Source organism: Hemiscyllium ocellatum, chromosome 18 (genome assembly GCF_020745735.1).
Source record: "Hemiscyllium ocellatum isolate sHemOce1 chromosome 18, sHemOce1.pat.X.cur, whole genome shotgun sequence".
Taxonomy (NCBI): domain Eukaryota; kingdom Metazoa; phylum Chordata; class Chondrichthyes; order Orectolobiformes; family Hemiscylliidae; genus Hemiscyllium; species Hemiscyllium ocellatum.
In genome coordinates, this window is record NC_083418.1 from 77,651,187 (window position 1) to 77,673,014 (window position 21,828).

Here is a 21,828-nt window from a genome sequence, read left to right on the forward strand (position 1 = left end):
TGCTGCAGTCTATGTGCTGTCTGTTGTGTCAGGGACGGCTGAGTTGCCTTGTTGAACTGCTGCAGTCTATGTGCTGTCTGTTGTGTCAGGGACGTCTGAGTGTCTTGTTGAACTGCTGCAGTCTATGTGCTGTCTGTTGTATCAGGTATCTCGGCTGACGGGCCTCCACGCAGTTTCATTTCTTTTCGGAGACTTCCCAGTGTTTGTTACATTGATTGGCTCCAGATCATTAATCTAGCTCAATCCCACTTTGCCTCCAAACGTTGGTCAATATCTTGGAAGTCAAAGTTGGTTTCGTCTGACAAGATTTAAACGTTTAGAAGCAACAATTCATGTGCAGTATACATACTACCTACACAAACTGACACTAAGTCACATATGGCAACCAAAAGGTTGATCAATAAATATATTTTAGGAATGACTTAAAGCAGGGGAGATGGGTAGAGATGTGGAAATTAGGAAGGCAATCCTGGAACTGATGGCCTAAGCACATGAAAGCACAGACATAAGTTGTAGAGAATTAAAATTAGAAAATGTGCAAGAGAACCAGAACTGGAACAGCAGGCAGATCTCAGAGGGCTTTAGGGCTAGAGCAAATTAGGTAGCTAAGGGTTTAGTGAACTGTCTGCATCATCTTCAAACTGCTTCATATAATTTGTGCTTTGAATGGGATATTAGACTCAGTAGACCTGGCAGAGAAATGTGGTACTCACTGAGAATAGTAAGTGAGGCAGCAGATCGTTTATAAGTTGGAATATGTAAACTGAGAGCTAAACTTCAGAGTGCAGCAGCAAATAAATTAGCATTTAATTACCCCAGGAGCACAGCAGGACGAAGAGCTGGAATTTGAGTTACAATTTGTATTCAACCTGTTTATCTTGACTGAACAGGTTCACAGCTGTGTTCCTTGTAGTATATTGTAGTAGTGGAGTACTTGGCCGTACTGGCCTCTCTGCTGGGGAGGTGGAACAGTTAACAGCTGTCTCCAGCTGAGCACGTAGCAAAGCTTTCAGAAGGCATTCGATAAGGTCCTACATGAGAGATTAGCATACACAACTACAACACATGGGATCGGGGGATAGTGTAATTACATGGATAGAGAACTGACTGGCAGACATAAAGAGTTTTAGGACGAAGCAAGTCTTTCTCCAAATGGCAGTCAGCGAGTAGTGGAGTGCCACAGAAACCAGTGCTCAGGCCCCAGGTAATCACAATAATATTAATGATTTAGATGACGGAACTAAATGTATTATCCCCAAGTTTGCAGGCAGTACAAAGTGAGGTGGGAGGGTGAGCTGTGAGGAGGATGCAGAGATACAATCTATTCAAGTGGAGTGAGAAGATATATGAATGGTCGACGAAGTACAATGTGGATAAATGCGAGGTTATCCACTTCGACATGAAAACAAGGAGACAAAGTATTATATGAATGCTGATAGATTGGAAAAAGGGAGAGATGCAACTCGACCTGGGTGTCCTGGTACACCAGTCACTGAAAGTAAGCACACAGGTAAAGGAGGCAGACTGTATGTTAGCCTTCATAGTGAGAATTTGAGTACAGGGCATAGGTAAGACCACACCTGGAGTATTGTGTGCGCTTTCGGTCTCCTTTCCCAATGGTGGGGTTTGGCAGAGCCAGGGTCATAGTTTAAGGAGAAACCTAGGGAGTGGTGAGCCTGAGGAATAAACTACCACAGAAAGTTTTGAAGACAAAACATTGTGTTTTCAGGAAGAAAGTAGATACAGCTCATGTGGCTACAGGGATCAAAGGATATGGAGGTAGGGCGGGATTAGGGTATTGAGTTCAATGATCAGCCATGATCACATTGAATTGTGGAGCAGGGTTGAGAGGTTGAATGGCCTCCTCCTCCTCCTATCTCCTATGTTTCTTTGTTTCAAGTCCTGTGCAGGGAGGAAGGATTGGCTGTGCACCATCTTCCCAGTGGGCTAGGAGGGAGCTGTATCAGTCTGAAAAACAGGAAGAGAACCACAAACACACAGACAGCAAATCAAAGGAAAAATGTCATAATGAACCAGGCGAAAGCAAGCTAGATTTAAAACTGAACTGGAAAACCACAGAAAGAGGGATGACAAAACAGTAAAGACATAGATGGTCAAATAACAGAAAATCGCAAGAACAATTTGGAGAAAGAGTACAAGCCAGAGGAAAATGGGATGTAGTAAGATGAAAATAAAGAAAAACAGAGCAGAGAAAGAAATCAATCAAGGTAAGAAATAAAAAGCTAAAAATGTAGTGAGTTAGAGAAAGTCAAGAGGAAGGAACAGGCAAACAGTTTCCAAAAGGTAAATAGATTTGAAAAGGATCCTAGGGTATGTACCAGTAAGCCCCACTGCATGTTATTGCATGATGCACGAAGGAACAGCTAGGAACAATGTCACCTACCCAGTTTTGCAAGGCTGGTGCAATAATGGGGATCGAGATGGATGAAAGCTTGTAGTGGAGTTCCTCAGGGAATTATTGGGACCCTTGTTTTCCCTGATAATATACTCATGATCTGGATGTAGGTCAGCAGGAGAACAATTTCAAAGTTTGCAGATGACACAAAACTTGTAAGAATTGTAAACTGTGAGGAAGACAGTGTGGAACTCCAACAGATCTTTGACGAGTTGTTGGATGGGAGAGATAGACAGCTTATGAAGGTCAATGCTGTGAGGTTTGATACTTTGATCAAACAAACACTGAAAGGCAATATAAAATGGGGAAGGGGCAAAATAGAAATTTCTGGAAAAGCTCAGCAGGTCTGGCAGAATCTGTGGAGAGATATCAGAATTAATGTTTCAGGTCTATTGACCCTTCGTCAGAATAAGGAGATGATGTTGAACTTGTACACGACACTCAGCTGAATTACTGTTTACAGTTATAGGTATCACGTTATCAGAAAGAACTATTTGCTATTACGAGGGGGCATAGCTTTAAATTAAGGGGAGGTAGGTATAGGACAGATGTTAGGGGTAGATTCTTTACTCAGCGAGTCGTGAGTTCATGAAATGCCCTGCCAGTAGCAGTGGTGGACTCTCCCTCTTTATGGGCATTTAGATGGGCATTGGCTAGGTATATGGAGGATAGTGGGCTAGTGTAGGTTAGGTGAGCTTGGATCGGCGCAACATCGAGGGCCGAAGGGCCTGTACTGCGTTGTATGTTTCTATGTTCTATGTTCTATTCATTGAAAATATTAGGGAGAGTGCAGAAGCGTTTTACAAGAATGGGTCCAGGAATGAGAAACTTCAGAGATTGTGGATTGGTTGAAGAAATTGGGGCTGTTCTGCTTGACGAGATGAAGGCAGAGAGAAAATTTAATAGAGATTTTTGAAATCATGAGTCAGCTGGATACAGTAGAGCTGGAAAAACTATCCCCACCAATCAAAGGCCAATAACGAGAGGATCTTGATTTAAAGTGATTTGTAAATGAAGCAAAGGTGATGTGAGTAATCAGGGTGTGGAATGTGATGCTTAGAAATGTGGTCAAGCCAGGAACAACTGAGGCTTTCAAGAGGGATTCGGATGCTTATCTGGATAGAAATGGTGTGCAATGGTATGGGGAAACTGCAGGAGATTGGCATGAGGTCATGATGCTCATTTGAAGAACCAGCACAGGAATGCTGGGCCGAATGGCCTCTTTATGTGCCGTAATAGTTCTGTGATTGTATTATTGGCCAGTATTTGCAGCACGGATAAAGGCTATTTGGCCCAACTGCTCTGTGCTCACCAATTCTCTTCCTACCTTTACTGAACTCACCATCCGAACCTTCGAATTGAGGTGAATTCATTGAGGTGAATTGTTTGAGGGCGTGGGATAGATGAAGGAAAATATATAAAAGGCTATCAGGAAAGGGTGGACATTTAGATGATGGACTGAGCAACCTAAGCCCACCAACATAAGACTTAACTTCCTGTTTGAAAATCACACATTTGGAAAGTCGCAATTTTGTTTTTCCAACAATGTCAATGGGAGAATTAAACCTTTGATTGACTGGATGAAGATTTACCATCTTCAATTTTAAAGGATATGAAGATAAGTAGACGAACATGCACTTCTCAGTCTTGTGAAGTGAAGGTTGAAGAGTGATCTGATAACAGGTATAAACTAATTCAGCAAGGGGCTGGGAACCAAAATTGTAATTCAAGTATATGGGAGGTTGAGAGTAGTGAAGTCAGAAACAAGATTTCAGGATCACAGGAGGGGATGAGTATGCAAGAAGTTGGTTTGAAATGTTTCAATGCCAGGAGCATCCGGAATAAGGTGGGTGAACTTGCAGCATGGGTCGGTACCTGAGATTTCAATGTTGGGGCCATTTTAGAGACATGGATGGAGCAGGGACAGGAATGCTTATTGCAGGTTCCAGGATTTAGATGTTTCAGTAAGAACAGAGAAAACAGCAAAAGAGGGGGTGGTGTGGCACTGTTACTCAAGGACAGTATCACAGTGGCAGGAAGGACATTTGAGGACTCGTCTACTGAGGTAGCATGGGCTGAGGTTAGAAACAGGAAAGGAGAGGTCACCCTGTTGGGAGTTTGGCCTCCAAATAGTTCCAGAGATGTAGAGGAAAAGTTGGCAAAGATGATTGAGAGGAGCGAGAGTGACAAGTTAGTTGTTATGGGGGACTTGTTGACTGGGAACACAACAGTTCAAGTACTTTAGCTGGGTCAGTTTTTGTCCAATGTGTGCAGGAGAGTTCCTGGCACAGTATGTAGACAGGCCTCAAGAGACGAGGCCACATTGGATTTGGTACTGGGTAATGAACCCGGCCAGGTGTTAGATTTGGAGGTAGGTAAGCACTTAGGTGATAGTGACCTCATTTCAGTTATTTTTGCTTGAGCGATGGAAAGAGATAGGTATATACCGCAGGGCGAAAGTTATAGCTGGGGAAAAAGAAATTACGATGCAATTAGGTAAGATTTCGGATGCACAGGATGGGGAGGGAAACTGCAGGAGATGGGCACAGTTGAAATGTGGAGTTTATTCAAGGACCACAAACCAACAGCCACACTCAGACAACAACTTTCTAGAACAAAGGAGCCAATACCCAACATGAGCAAAACTAATGTAGTTTATAAAATACCATGCAAGGACTGCACAAAACACCAAATAGGACAAACAGGAAGACAGCTAACAATCCGCATACATGAACACCAACTAGCCACGAAACGACACAACCAGCTATCCCTAGTAGCCACACACTCAGACAACAAGCAACATGAATTCGACTGGGAAAACACTACTATCATAGGGCAAGCCAGACAGAGAACAGCCAGGGAATTCCTAAAGGCATGGCATTCATCCACAAACTCCATCAACAAACACATCGACCTGGACCCAATATACCAATCACTACAGCGGACAGCTGAAACTGACACCCGGAAGCGGCAAGGACAGACCACTATAAATACCGGAAGAAACATCAAAGAAGCGCTTCGCAGGAGGCTCCAATAGCACTGATGATGTCTCCTAGCCAGGGGACGAAACGTTTGCAACAAAAACTTCCAGCTCGGCGAACAGAACCACTACAACAAGCACCCGAGCTACAAATCTTCGCACAAACTTTGGAGTTTATTCAAGGACCAGCTACTGCGTGTTCTTGAGGAGTATGTACCTGTCAGGCAGGGAGGAAGTGGTTGAGCACAGGGGCCGTGGTTTTACTAAAATAGCTAAATCTCTTGTTAAGAGGAGGAAGAAGGCGGCTTATGTTCGGGTGAGATGCTATTGCTCAGTTAGGGTGTTTGAGAGTTACAAGGTAGCCAGGAAAGACCTAACGAGAGAGCTAAGAAGAGCCAGGAGGGGACATGGAAAGTCGTTGGTGAATAGGATCAAGGAAAACCTTAAGGTTTTCTATAGTTGTGTCAAGAATAAAAGAACGATGAGAGTAAGCTTAGGGCCAATCAATGACAGTAGTTGGAAATTATGTTTGGAGTCAGAGGAGATAGGGGAAGCACTAAACGAATATTTCTCATCAGCATTCATACTAGATAAAGCCAATGTTGTCAAGGAGAATACTGAGATACAGGCTACTAGACTAGATGGGAATGAGGTCCAAAAGGAGGAGGTGTTAAAATTTCTGGAAAGTGTAAAAATAGATAGGTCCCCTGGGCCGAATAGGATTTATCCTAGGATTCTCTGGAAAGCCAGAGAGGAGATTGCCGAGCCTTTGGCTTTAATCTGTGTGTTGTCATTGTCCGCAGGAATGGTGCCAGAAGACTGGAGCATAGCAAATGTTGTTCCCTTGGGAGTTGAGACAACCCTGGTAATTATAGACCAATGAGCCTTACTTCAGTTGTGGGTAAAGTGTTGGAAAAGGTTATAAGAGATAGGATTTATAATCATCTAGAAAGGAATAAGTTGATTAGGGATAGTCAACACAGTTTGTGAAGGGTAGGTCGTACCTCACAAACTTTATTGAGTTCTTTGAAAAGGTAACAAAACTGGTGGATGAGGGTAAAGCAGTTGATGTGGTGTATATGGATTTCAGTCAGGTGCTTAATAAGGATCCCCACGGTAGGCTATTGCATGGGATTGGGGGTGATTTAGCAGTTTGGATCAGAAATTGGCTAGCTGAAAGAAGACAGAGGATGATGGTTTATGGGAAATGTGCATCCTAGAGTTCAGTTACTAGTGGGGTATCACAAGAATCTGTTTTGGGTCCACTGCTGTTTGTCATTTCTATAAATGGCCTGGATGAGGACATAGAATGATGGGTTAGTAGGTTTGCGGATGACACTAAGGTCGGTAGAGTTGTGGATATGACAAAGGATTTTGTGGATTACAGAGAGACATAGATAAGCTGCAGAGCTGGGCTGAAAGGTGGCAAATGGGGTTTAATATGGAAATTGTGAGGTGATTCACTTTGGAAGGAGTAACAGGAATAAGGAACACTGGGCTAATGGTAAGATTCTTGGTCGTGTAGATGAGCAGAGAGACCTTGCTGTCCAGGTACACAGATCCTTGAAAGTTGCCACCCAGGTTGATAGGGTTGTTAAGAAACAATACAGTGCGTTAGCTTTGATTGATAGAGGGATTGAGTTTCAGAACATTCAGTTCATGCTGTAGCAATCCAGACGCTGGTATGGCCGCATTTGGAGTATTGCATACAGTTCTGGTCACCGCATTATAGGAAGGATGTGGAAGTTTTGGAAAGGATTCAGAGGAGATTTACTAGGATGTTACCTGGTATAGAGGGAAGGTCTTATGAGGAAAGGCAGAGGGACTTGAGGCTGTTTTCGTTAGAGAGAAGAAGGTTGAGAGGTGATTTAATTGTGACATGTAAGATAATCAGAGGTTAGATAGGGTGGACAGGGAGAGCCTTTTTCCTCAGATGGAGATGGCTGACACGATAGGACGTAGCTTTAAATTGAGGGGTGACAGATATAGGACAGAGGTCAGAGAGTAGCTGAGGTATAGAGCGCACTGCCTGCAACAGGAGTAGATTCACTAACTTTAAGGACACTCAAATGGTCATTGGATAGGCATATTGAATGAGAATGGAGTACTGTAGTTTAGATGAGCTTCAGATTGGTTTCACAGGTCGGTGCAACATCGAGGGCCGAAGGGCCTGTACTGCGCTGGAATGTTCTATGTTCTAATGCAACATAAGAAATAAATAAGAATCCAGCAGATCGTTTCAACCTGGGATAAAAACATAAAATAAATGGACACATGTTGAAATTAAAATAAGGCAAACTGAGCTGAAATAGATTTCCAAACCAAGCAAAAGCCAGTGAATTATTAAAGATATAAAATTGGATGCTAAAATGACTGGGAACTGTAAGGTGGTACTGAAAAGTGAACCTAAGTGAGTCCAGAGGGTGTTGCGTTTCCATATTTATCTTGCAAAAAGACAAGGAGGCATTATATTTTGCATTTGAAATATCAACCGCTAATCTTCAGGGAAGTAACTGTTTTATAGCAGACATACTAACACTTGCCTGAAAATAGGGGTAGAGGAAAGAACAGCAAGTTGCATAAATACTTTCAGCTTCAAGTGGAGTGTGTATTATTTTTATACCAGGTGCATCTTCTTTATGATGCCAATCAGTTGGACTGCAACACATTCTATAGAATGCGCATTCTATATGTTACATATTCTAAGCAGTTGACATTCTGTACAGTACACATTTTATGCAGTAGACATTCTGTACAGTGCATATTCAATACAATACACATTCTTTACAGTACGCATTCTATATTGCGCATCTTCTTCAATCTTGTCCACAGTTCTGTCATCATTCCAATTTCTAAGAGACCAATCTGTTCTTATTTTCATCATGCACCTGCCACTGTAACATGTCCTTTTAGATATTCACAATATTTTTTATTGATTCTGTGAGAACAATCAAGACCAATTTAACATATTCTAATGGAGAATGATTTTTCATTGGCTAAATGCATTTTGCTAATGATCTCCACTCATTTGAAGTACTCTAGGTTTCAAGTAACAGCAAAGCATCATTTAATTCTTCTAAAATTGGCATGATAAATGTTTCAGGCAGGCAGAAGTGAAATCTTAATAGACTGAGAGTTCTACAAAATTTGAATTAGATTCAGTTACACTGAAAATTATTCCTGAATAATGATTGCAGTTTATTTTTCTACTCTTAATACACAGACTTACTTCAGAAAACAAACAATTTCCTGTGTAATTGTTTTCTGGTCAAGGCAAAAGTCCACTTTCTCGTGAGGTCTGTGCTGGGGTGACCAAGTCATGAGGGGCTGGTGGTACTGTGGTAATGAAGGGCTTTTGCCCGAAATGTCGATTTTCCTACACCTCGGATGCTGCCTGCGCTGCTGTGCTTTTCCAGCACCACTCTAATCTAGACTCAGTGCTGGGGTAATGCCACCGGCCTAGCGATCCTGAGTCCCACACTAATGCTCTGGGGACATAAGGTCAAATCCCACCATCTCTGAAGCCCCTTTACAGAAGGAAATAATGAAATCTACACTCCTTCCTGAGTCTGTCCATGTGAATCTCGGCCCACAATGACGTAGCTGACTCTTAACCGTGAAAAGGCCTGGAAAGTAGTTGAGGGTAATTAGAGATGGGAAATAAATGTTGCCCCATTCACTGATGCTCATATCCCATCAGTGGGTTTAACAGGGACAAACATTTCATGATGTGGCTCAGGAACCTTAATGTGGCCTGGCAGTCAATGTGGATGATTTGTGAGCCTCTGGTTTCTCTCGTTCCTTGTCTTGGTCAGTTATTTCTGCTCACCGCGTCTAATGTCATTCCAAACATTCCAGTGGTCATACAAACATTGAATATCTCCCAGTTTTAGATTAGATTCCCTACAGTGCAGAAACAGGCCCTTCAGCCCAACAAGTCCACACCAACCCTCCAAACAGCAATCCACCCAGACCCATTCCCCTACATTCACTCTCGCACCTAACACTACGGGCAATTTAGCATGGCCAATTCACCTAACCTGCATACCTTTGGACTGTGGGAGGAAACCGGAGCACCCGGAGGAAACCCACGCAGACACGGGGAGAATGTGCAGACAGTTGCCCGAGGCAGAAATTGAACGCAGGTCCCTGGCGCTGTGAGGCAGCAGTGCTAACCAATGAGTCACCGTGCCGCCCATAAATGTCAGCCATCTTCATATCTTGCTCGCAGGTCACCTTGTAGCAGTGATATAGACATCTTGGAGGTCATAGTGCAATGACCAATCCAGTGTACAGAAGGTCTTTGGGTAACTGGTCATTATGCATGAGTATGGCTGAGCCAGTGCAGATGTCACAAGCTCAGCAATGAGTATTTGTTGATGCAATTAGCACAGCCCAGGGCCTCTGAGTCAATGTCCTTGTCCTTTCAAGGGATGCTGAGGATATAACTGTAAGAAGGAGGGTGTTTCTCCTGCCCAGTATGTGTGCGCAGGTCTTAAAATTGTAGAGGAGTGCACTGAGGACAAAGGCTTGGCAGACCTGCTGTTTGAACTTGCAGTCGGAATGCTGTTATTCTGCACACCTTCAATTAGCTTTGTATTTCACACTTGCAACCGCCACTCGATAAGCTTTATTTAAAGCTTAAACCAGGTATTTTGGCTTTGAACTAGCTTATGGTTGTCACCTATTTTGTTGATATCAGGCAGATACTTTCTTTCAGATAGGGTAAAGAGTGTAGCTGGAGAAAACACAGCAGGTTAAGCAGCATCAGAGGAGGACGGGAGTCGATGGTTCTGGTTGAAAGGTTCCGAACTTTCCTCTCCTCTTCCTCTGATGCTGCCTGACCTGCTGCGTTTTTTCCAGCTCCACTCTTGATCCACTCTGACTCTCCAGCATCTGCAGTTCTCACTATCTCCGACTTTCTTTCATGTATAAAACAAAATACATGTTTACCTGCAGCTTCCAGTGTATGTAAGTGAACCACACTGAGCCCAATCCTATGTTGGCTGTCAGTGTAATTCTCAGCATACTTGGGATTATTCACTAATTGCTGTCGAATGTGGAATCATGTCATAATGATCAATACTGTGTTTTGAATTTTGAAAGCATAGGCTATGTGATAACTGAAAAGCCAAAGGGATATATATTTCACATGGTTCACCAGTCTTTAGGGCACAGTACCCAAATACCCAGGATCACACCAGCTCTTAATGCTATGCACCATATTATTTGTCAGTGTGATATACAGAATGTCGTTTAGACTTGATGGCAGCAAGTGGCTATAGCAGCGTAACACAGCTGGCTTCACCAGTTACTCAAACCAAGAAGCAAGCTCTAGTCATACAGTAGAAATTCTGTTTTTCTTTTACACTGATATTCCTGCCAATTGTACTGATGAGTGCAAGATGAAAAGCTTGGACAAAGCATCATTCTTTCATCAATACATAAGATCTTTTAAAAAAAAAACGACTGTTTGCAATATTCAAGCTCACAGGCTCCTTCTGAGCTTCTCACTACCTCATCAAAATTCAGGTACTGACCGTCCCACTTTCGTAGCTCCTCAGGATCTCGTCAAAATCTTCACTCCACTAGAGAACCACCCAGTTACGCTTCACTCTTTAGAATCTGTGCAGCTCAGCTACTGTCGCAGCAGTACAACTGACTGCAGCACTTCTAACATAGACTCTACTCTCTCTCCGATGATAACATAGACTCTACTCTCTTTCTCTCCATCTTCAAATAACTGTAAACTTTCTGTTGTTCTTCAAGAACCCCAGAACTGTCCTCAGTGGCCTACTGAAACACTTGCAACACCCATCTTTCCAATCCGTAGCCAGAATTGAACAACCCCTAAGGACAATCTATAGCAATAATGTTAGCATGTTGACATTTTTACTGAAAACTGGCTTTCAGCAAAAATAATGCTGACAAGAAGAAGGATTTATTGCAATAGCCCCATTAACATTCCAAATCAAAGTTGCCTCACAGGAGTGCTGGCAAACAATATTTGACACTGAACTGCATCAACAGACATTACGATAAATGAACAAATCATCGGTCAAAGAAGTAGGCTGTAAGGTATTGCTTCAAAAGGAAAGAGAGATAGAGAGGGGGAAAGGTTTAAGGAGACAATTCCAGAGGTTTGGATCTAGACAGGTGAAGGCACTGACAATAATAGTAGTGTAATCAAGGCTAAGGATACTCAAGAGGCCAGCATTGGAGATGAACAGATACTTCAAAGAGTGTAGTGGTGGAAAAGCACAACAAGTCAGGCAGCATCCCAGGAGCAGGAGAATCAACGTTTCGGGCAAAAGTCCTTCATCAGGAATGAGGTTGTGAGCCGAGAGGGTGGAGAGATAAATGGGGCGGGGGGGTGGTTGGGGCTGGGGGAAGGTACAGAGAGTGAGATAGATGGATGGAGGTGAGGGTAAAGGTGAGAGGTCGGAGGGGAGGGTGGAGTGGATAGGTGGGAAGGAAGATGGACAGGTAGGACAGATCATGAGGGTGGAGCCGAGTTAGAAGGTCCGATCTGGGGTAAGGTGAGGAGTGGGGAATGAGGAAACTGGTGAAATCCATTTTGATGCCCTGGAGTTGGAGGACCCAAGGCAGAAGATGAGGCGTTCTTTCTCCAGGCATCGATAGTAAGGAAGTGGCGATGGAGGAGGCCCAGGACCTGCATGTCCTTGGCAGAGTGGGAGGGGGAGTTGAAGTATTCGGCCACAAGGCAGTGGGGTTGGTTGGTGCAGGTATCACGGAGATGTTCTCTGAAGCGCTCTGCAAATAGGCGTCCTGTCTCGCCAATGTAGAGCAGACTGCATCGGGAGCAACGGATACAGTAAATGACATGTGTGGAAGTGCAGGTAAAACTCCAGCATCTGTGGTCCTCACATTCACCTTGACACTTCAAAGAGATTTTCAGTTTGAGAAGATTCCAGAAATAAAGAGAAGTGAGGGGCTGAAGTGATTAAAAACAATGATGAGTGTTAACACTGTTAACCAGGGCATTAGCGACCACAAGGATCATAGGAGATGGGATTTGTTTCTAGTTGGAATGCAGGTACCAGAGTTTTGATGACCTTGAGTTAACAGGCAATAGGCCAGTCAACCATGGGATAGTGAAGTCTCGAATGGGAAAGGCATAGGTGTGTGTTTCAGTGATAAATAAATTGAGACAGGTGTAGATGCAGGTAGTGTGATAGATTTGGAAATGGGTGGTCCTGGTGATCATGTGGTGTTCTGATCAGAAACTCACTGCAGGATCAAATTCGGCATGGAGGTTGCAAGCTGCCTAGTTCAGCCTGAGACAGTTCCTAAGGAGAAGGATGGAGTCAGTATCGAGGTAAGAGCACTTGGGCTGGTAAGAAGACAGCAATCTTTAGCTGGAGAAACGTTCTGTACAATCTGTACTTGGCAAGTTGTGCTGTGATAATAACACTCAGGATCAGCATCTAAACGAGAAGCAGGAGGCAGCCAAAGACAGATCATTGGAAGAATGATGCAGGAGTGGGCAAAGAAGCCATTCTAAGTGGCTTTCTAGCAATGACCAGGAAGGTAAGGTCAGATCCAGGTGTGCACAGTCTCACCAAACTGGATGATGATAGGGAGGTCTTGGTCCACTATGTCAAAGGGGATTTAGAAAGATGAGAAATGACCATTTACTACAATAGAGGATGATACAAATGCAAGTTGCTATTGAAGGGATGGAAGAATTATTGTAACCCATTCACCAGCCATCATACCATTATGCATTTTCAAGAAGGGGTAGATATAGCTCTTGTGGCTAAAAGGATCAAGGGATATGGGGCTAGGGGTGAGAATTAGTGTTCTGCTCGGTGATCAGCCATGATCACATTAAATGGTGGAGCAGGCTTGAGGGCTTAAATCGCCTATTCCTATTCCTATTTCTATGCTTCAATGATCTCTTTATCACTTTTGGAATATTGCGTGCAATTCTGGCCTCCTTCCTATCAGAAGGATGTTGTGAAACCTGAAAGGGTTCAGAAAAGATTTACAAGGATGTTACCAGGGTTGGAGGATTTGAGCTATAGGGGGAGGCTGAACAGACTGGGGCTGTTTTCCCTGGGTGTGTTGGAGACTGAGGGGTGACCCTATAAAGGTTTATAAAATCATGAGGGGCACGGATAGGATAAACAGACAAAGTCTTTTCCTGGGGTGGGGTAGTCCAGAACTAGAGGGCATAGGTTTAGGGTGAGAGGAGAAAGATATAAAAGAGACCTAAGAGGCAATTCTTTCCCACAGAGGTGGTATACATATGGAATGAGCTGACAGAGGAAGTGGTGGAGTACATGTAACATTTAAAAGGCATCTGGATGGGTATAAGCATAGGAAGAGTTTTGAGGGATATGGACTGGGTGCTAGCAAGTGGGACTAGATTAGGTTAGGATAAATGGTCAGCATGGATGAGTTGGACCGAAGGGTCTGTTTCCATGCTGTACATCTCTATGGCTCTATGACTACATATTGCCAAGCTGAGAACGGTTCATGTTTGGAATGGGCTGTTCAGAGGGACCTGTAATCCTGCCGATAGCAGTGAGTTTGAAACAGAATTGTGAAGGTACTTGTTCTGGAAGTTAACTGAGGGACACAAGGAGAATTAATCCACTTCCTTTTTGGAGTTGAGGTGAAATAAGAGTTTTTTTTCAGTTCTTTGTTCATTCCACCACCAGGAGATACAAATCTATACTCACTTCCACATTGCCCTCTCCAAAACTGATTCTTTCAGCAAAATCAGGGAAAATAGCTCTCAGTCACCTGCTGCAGCTGATGGTTACTCAGATGTGCTCCTCAACAAAACAAAACCTGACGAATAGTTGATTGCTAGAAAATCATCATCTTCTCCTCTTCCAAGTTATAAACACGCTAAGCCATAGAGAATAACAATTCGGCACTGGAACCTGTGGTAAACACTTCCTCCCTAATCAGAGGTCCAGCACCGGCTCCCTCATAATAGATACATCAGAAAAGACTGGGACCAAACCTGGTCAATTCCTTTAATACTCAAAGCACTTTAGGTCAAAGTAAATATGTAATTACACACAACTTAAATTCAAGCTCTTCCTTATTTGACTTAGTCACTCATTTAACTACTTGCCTCATCACATGGATGCAAGTCAAAGGTGGAATGAATCAAGACCGCTAATTATAGAGTTCACATACCATCAATAACTTGTGAGCCAAGGATTGACAGCTCACCTCATGAAAGCAGTAACATCTAATGCTCCTGGCGTTATGTAAGATCAGCCTTTATCTCTTAAAAGGGAGGTGTGCTTTGGTACAGGCAACTGGAAGCCAACTTAGTAAGAAACACTTTCGAATGCAGTGCTAGATGTGTTGATCAGAAAAGGAGATTTTGTCAGAACTGACATTCTGCGCTGCTGCCATGGATACAGACAGCTTTCAATAAGTAAAGCCACTTTGAGGCAAGCTGTAAATATCCCATTTGTTGTGGATTGTGGAAGTCTCTGAACTGAGAATTAATGACACCCAAGGAAACCCATGGAAAACAGAGTGATTTTAAGACTTTTGACCCCATCATCACTAATCTGCTGGTTGCAAATGCATCTGCCCATGACAGTATCGAAAATGGCAATCACTGCAGAGTCCTCACAGAGACAGAATGCCGCCTTCACATTGAGAATACCCTCCATCGCATTGTGTGGTATAATCACAGAACTAAATGGGACGGAGTTTGAACAGATCTAGCAAATCAAGCCTGAGCATCCATGAGGTGCTGTGGGCCCTCAACAGCAGCAGAATTGTACTCCAGCACAATCTGTAACCTCACAGCCTGGCATATTCCCCACTCAACCATTACCATCAAGCCAGGGCTCAACGCCTGGTTCAGTGGAGAGTACAGGAGGGCATACCAGGAGCACAGCCAGACATTCCTGAAGATGAAGTGTCAGCCTGGTGAAGCAGCCAAACAGGACTACTTGTGTGCCAAACAGCATAAACAACCAGTGTGAGACGGAGCAAGGTGATTCCATAACCAACAGATCAGATCTGAGCTCTGCATTCCTGCCACACCCAGTCGTGAAAGGTGGTGAATGAGACAGCCAAAGACAGATCATCGAGAGAATGGTGTACAAGTGTGCAAAGAAGCCATTGCAAGTGAAGGAAGAGTCACTATAAATATCCCCATCCTGAATGATGGAAGAGTCCAGCACATCAATGCAAAAGATAAGGATGAAGCTTCCAGAACAATCTTCATCCAGGAGTGCTGAGTGGATGATCTACCTCGGCCTCCTCTGCTCAAGTCGGCCTCTTTCCTGAAGTTAATATCTGGGATGTGATTGCATACCAATGACCAAACCTGGGACATTCTTAATCCACATGACTCATTGCTACATTAGCAAATATATCTCAGAGAAATGAGGCTATGCCTAGAGGCTAAGAAATACTATACTCATTAAAAAGCTTCATCAGCTACCAATCAGCATTATGCATGTTGCTGGTAGTATACGGACATTGAGTTGCCAGTCCAATCTTTCCTCCGAATTGTTCAGATAGTTTATTGAATGAGAAGCTGACTCAGATACTCAAGGAAGAAACTGCAAGAAGAATGGCCTCTGAACAAATAGAAGAGGAGACGCTGGTAACCACAAGTGAGTACATTACTGACCTCAGGACAGAGGAGCAACATTGGGAAGTGTGGATAATACTCAGAGGCTATGCAGTCTCCCTTTCTAGAGGCTGCCAACCCTGCTGAGCATTTCCAGCACTTTCTGTCTTTAAGTCAGATTTCCAGTATCAGTCCTTCACTTAACTATATTGTTATTGCCTTCCGCACTCTCCTTGAGGTGTGCACCAATTGGTGTTAGAGACTGACCTACTCCCAACAGCTCTGTTATCTCTGGAACAAATTGCTGGAGAAACTCAGCAGATCTGGCAGCATCTGCAGAGAGAAAGCAGACCCTTCTTCTTCAGCATATTTTGTTTGTGTTGAGCATCAGATTGAAAGGTTGTAATCCACGAGCAGATGAAGACCATTCAGCCCCACACAACTACACCATTGTACAGTCTGATCATGGCAGAATTGATGATGGACTGAACTTCACTTTCCTGTCTACCAGCTGCTCACCCACCCCCTCACCACCCTTAGCTTCATAGCCTTTAACAAACAGCCATGCAAGACTGGATTAACAATGATATCCACTTCCCTAGTGAGGAATGTCTAGACTCCATTTGACGAAAAATCAGGAATGTAACAGAATGGCAAGACATGAGAGAAAACCTATTCCTTACTTCCTCATAGCAACCTCACCAGGCCCTCCAAGTGGCTGTGCCATCCTGCTCATTATTATCCACTTGTCCAGATACAAACCTTTCTTTCTGTTGAAGTGTGATTCCAGATAATGTGCTTCTTTCGACACACTTCGTTATCCTTTGGATCAGCTCATCAATCATCCACGGGGCCCTCCTCAAAACACAGCGACTGCCTAAATTTAACCTGCCTGCACATTTTTGCTCCACAGCCTTGCTATTTTAATGTAGGGATTCGGAACAAATCAGACTTTCAATTGCGAATAACTTCAGGATTCCAATGCTATTTTTATTTTCAGCCAAACAAGTGTGAACAGGAAAGCTTGGAAGAAGAGCTGATTCCAAAAAGAAATGATTGAGAACAATGAAAAAATGTAACTTGTGGACATTAACACAACACATTATGTTGACAATCTTCTCAAAATGCTCACAAATGAGCATTTTTCACGAGGTGAGATTTTTCTTTCTTTGTGAGGATTAACATTCTAGTCTGTGCTGAACATTCCCTGACACAAGCAGCAGAGTAAATTGTTTTATTTGGATTAATGTGTTCAAGTGCTTGAAGCAACCAATTCTAAAACATGCAGAGTAATTTCAAAACCCATTCCAGTGAAATAGCTCTGAAAATAAACTGTTCTATTTCTACAGTGCAACGTCTGAAATGCGGGAGGGTGAGGAAGCAAATAGGCTACTCACCATCTGAGATTGATTCTTCGGACAGCCATTGATGTCTTCAATCTTTTCATGTGCTGAAAAATGAAGGAAGTGGTGTGTTTAAGTTTCTCAGCTTATTGAACAGAACAGCTCGTCGCAAGTAAGGCAAGTCATCAGCAAACAACCTCACCAAAGCAGAGATACACTCATCAGGATTCTGTAGGGTTTTCAGCTGGGTGGCATCTACCCAACCCACAGCAGCTGAGGAGCAAGGTCATCTCCTAAAAGCAGACAACTGTACAACAGCTCTATTTAACCCCTTCCACACGGGTTTCCCTTTGGTCTCCATCAAAAGTCTGCATGCACAAGCCTCATCGGTGGTGGGTCAAGTACGCCACACTGTCATGGGCAGGATTAGGTTTCATGATTACTCCAGACACTAAAAAAAAGACAGGGATAGCACAGATGGAAACTGCATGAAGCCTCCTCGGCAAGTGCATTTAGCTGCAGAAGTTCAAACACTTTGTTTACCTCTCACCTCTGAACTGATTTCTCCTGGCCCCACCTGCTGCCAGTTGTTCTAGCATGACAATGACCAACTAAAAGACCCTACTGTGCCATCCCATGCCACCCTGTGTGGACATTCCCCCACATCTGACACAGCAGTCGTGTTGTTAGTGTACAATACTGCTCAAACGTGCACAAGTGTAGCAGCAGCAGGCCATTCAGCCCCTCGATCTTACTTCATCGTTCACAGGATCAAAGCTGATCTGAGTATGACCATAAATCCAAATTCCTGTAAATCTTTTACCTTCTTACACATCAAGAATGTATTCACCTCTGCCTTAAAACTATTCAAAGACTCTGTTTCAACTGCCTTTTCAGGAAGGAAATCAAAGGTTATGGGAAATGGCAGGAAAATGGAGTTGAAAATGATCAGATCAGCCATGATCTTATTGAATGGGATAGCAGACTCAATGGGCTGAATGACCTACCTCAGCTCCTATGTCTCATAGTTTATTAAGTTTTTTTTTTATTTGGAATACCGACTGTTGGTTGGAATGCAGGCAGAATTCCCCTGCTCTTCTCAAATGCCGTCCCCAGGGACCTTTTAATTCCCCGGACATGGAAGTTCAGGTTTAGCATCTCATGCAAAAGACTGCATTTCTGAGCCCCAACATCTTCTCCCTATCCATAGGCTTCACAGAGGGTTCAGAAGAGATTTATTAGAATGGGCTGCCACAGTAGGATCTTTTAGTTGGTCATTGACACACTTGAACAACTGGCAGGAGGTGGAGCAGGAACAACAGAAGCTCTTAAGAGCCGAGGAGATTTGATGGAATATAAAACAATGAAAGGTTTAACAAGAATAAGCAAAAACTGTTTCCAGTGGCTGATAATCAGATGACCCAGATTGAAAGATACTAGCACAATCAGGAAGGAAAGAAATAGCCAGGGTAGGACTGACTGTGGTGTTAATCAATTTGATCTTTGAAAGGACTGATACTGACTCAATGGGCTGAATGGCCTCCTTCTGTGCTACACCGTTCTATGGGAATCTGAAACACATTGCAGAAACTGTTGAGGATTAAAAGGGGGGTGGGTCTGGGGATAGAGAGAGAGGAAAACTTCAATGCCCATGATTCCTCTCCCTGGCTCTGCCGATCAGACACTTAAATGGTAAACTGGTGGGCTTCTCAGCCAATCAGGGATGTCCTGCCCCACTTGGAGCTCTGCCAATCAGAGGCCAGAGTGAGTAACAGGGACTAGTCAGAGGCCCAGGCTACTGGCTGAAGCATCACTGAAGGCTAGGCCCAGCAGAAAGGTTTATAAGGGGAAATCATAGGCTGGGGCTGAGCAGGAAATGGTGTCTGGGGCAAGGGTAGGAGATTGGCTTTCAGGGGAGGAGATGGCTTCATGTTATTGAGCGAGTAATCCAGAAACTGAGGTAATGTTCTGAGGGCTCAGATTCAAATCCATGGTAGATGGTGGAATTTGAATTCAATAAAAATCTGGAATTAAGAACCTAATGACGACCTAGATATCTTTTGTCTACCAACAGGAAAACACCTGTGTGGCCAATTTAATGTTTACAAGCAAAGCCTGTAAAGGGCAATGCTAACATCAAAAAGTGAGGGGGGGGTAGGGGGGTGGGGGGGGAGGGCGAGGTGTGTAGGGAGAAAGGGAGGGGATTAAATCAAAATGGAGTTGGATGGGGAAATTAAAGCATTGTATCCCCTGTGGTGCCCACCTCTCTCTAAAGTCACGGAGAGCATTGGGAGATATTATGTGTTTCCTCTCCAAAGACACTCATACTCAAACATAACCGTGAAAGATAAGCAGGCTGCCGCCTGGACCTGTGTATTGCCATCTGGCCAGACCCAGGAGAAGGTCCTCCGATCTGCCATACTCCTCTGCACCAATTTCTCAAAGATTAGGAGCTTGGGACTGACGTGAAACAAAAAAAACACCGATAAAAGACTAAAAAGGGGATGGAAGCCCTCACAACCAACATATACATGGTCCACGGATTCCGCAGCGCTGCGGAATAAACAGTTGAACTGGGAGTCTGTGAAATGCCAGAATATGCGGATATACGGGACTGCTGTGAGCAACACTCTCCACCCCATGTCCCCGGAATTGTCACTAGTAATCCAGAGTCAAGGTTAGAGTGGTGTTGGAAAAGCACAGCAGGTCAGGCAGCATCTGAGGAGCAGGAAAATCGACACTTCGGGCAAAAGCCCTTCACCGACCTGCCCTTCCTGATGGCTGAAATGTCAATTTTCCTGCTCCTCGGATGCTGCCTGACCTGCTGTGCTTTTCCAGCACCAGTCTAATCTTGACTCTAATCTCTACCATCTGCAGTACCCACTTCCGACCAGTAATCCAGAGACCATTGGTGGCAGTTAATTGGCTACTTATTTGGTGGTGACTCAGGTTAATCAATTATGAATCTTTGCCTCAGGGGTTGGATCCCTGAGGAGACAGAAATGGGAGGTGGGGGGCAGGTATCACTCAAATGACTCCTGCCTGATTAGTTTCTCTTCTTGCCACCTTCCCTGCCATTGCTAGTTACAGTCGGAGATTCAAAAAATGATTATCATTACTTATTTTTAAATGTCTTTTTTTATCACCCTTTTAATCCAATCTCTCTTTCCCTTCCTTCTTCATTTCACGTGTAATACAATGGGTGAGGTCATAAGAAGTGGGAGCAATGTCAAGCCTGTTCCATAAGTTAATACGGTCATGGCTGATCTGATTGTGGTGTCCAAACTTCTGAGTCCTTTATAACCCTGGATTCTCTGTTGACCAGAAGTATGTCTAATGTGGCCCTGAAGTACTCAACAACCCATCTTCCATTCCTCACTATAAAAGAGAACTCCAAAGATCAACAATAGTCTGAGTGAAAAGGTAACTCTTTAATTTTAAACCTTAGTTCCAGATAGTTGCAAGAATGGAACATCCTCGAATCAGTGTTCCCACTAATTTGCACAGTTTAAGGGAATTGCACAGTTTAAGGGAATTGCACTAGGCTAGTGCTCTCAACAACTAACCTGTCAAGTCCCCTCCTGGGCGGCACAGTGGTTAGCACTGCTGCCTCACAGCGCCAGAGACCCGGGTTCAGTTCCCACCTCAGGCGACTGTCTGTGTGGAGTTTGCCCATTCTCTGTGCTCCCTTAGCCTAGTGCAATTCCCTTAAACCGTGCAAGTGCACAGTTTGTTCCTTGCTTGGCGAATAGTGTACCAATGTCAGTCGCAGCATTGACTTCTGGTCCTGGCATGCACATGCATCTGGAGCTCTAGCCAGAGGGAAACAAATTAGTGTTCCGGTTTCTTCCCACAGTCCAAAAATGTGCAGGTTAGGTGAATTGGCCATGTTAAATTGCCCGTAGTGTTAGGTGCAGGGGTAAATGTAGGGGAATGGGTCTGGGTGGGTGTGCTTCGGTGGGTCGGTGTGGACTTGTTGGGCCGAAGGGCCTGTTTCCACATTGTAAGTAATCTAAATCTAAATCTAAGTAATAATCTGAAACAAAAACAGAAATTGGTGGCGAAACACAGCAAGCCTGGCAGTATCAGTGGAGACAGTGAGGATTGTAGATGCTGGAGATCAGAGTCGAGAGTGTGGTGCTGGAAAAGCACATGAGGCCGGGCAGCATCCGAGGAGCAGGAAAATCGACGTTTTGGGCATAAGCCCTTCATCAGGAATCTGTGGAGAGAGAGGCAGAGTTAACATTTCAAGTCCGGTGACTCTTCATCAGACTCCTCTTCTGTTCTGAAGAAGGGTCACTGGACACTAAACGTTAACTTTGTTTATCATTAAAGTTATCATTCCACAGATGCTGCCATATCTGCCGAGTTTCTCCAGCAATTTCTATGTTTTATTTTGTTTTATGTTAGTGTTCCCTCCGAATCTTGCTTATCACAGCAAGATCACCTTGAATAAAATACTTTGACGGAACTCCATCATTTATTTTTCCAACATTAGACTTTCATG

At 43.8% G+C, this 21,828-nt stretch overlaps 1 protein-coding gene and 1 long non-coding RNA gene across 8 annotated transcripts in view; one reads left to right on the forward strand and one right to left on the reverse strand.

Moving 5' to 3' along the window:
* nav2a (neuron navigator 2a) overlaps positions 1-21,828 on the reverse strand; it is a 590,475-nt gene that overhangs the window by 412,832 nt on the left and 155,815 nt on the right. For all 7 annotated transcript variants that reach the window (XM_060839109.1, XM_060839107.1, XM_060839106.1 and 4 more), the window contains exon 3: positions 17,376-17,428. In XM_060839109.1, the coding sequence (XP_060695092.1) occupies positions 17,376-17,428 (53 nt within the window). The remainder of the gene's footprint in view (positions 1-17,375; positions 17,429-21,828) is intronic.
* On the forward strand, positions 1,106-19,364 carry LOC132824510 (uncharacterized). The gene is made up of 3 exons (XR_009645669.1): positions 1,106-1,204; positions 16,979-17,130; positions 17,328-19,364. It is a non-coding gene; the product is annotated as an uncharacterized LOC132824510 (long non-coding RNA).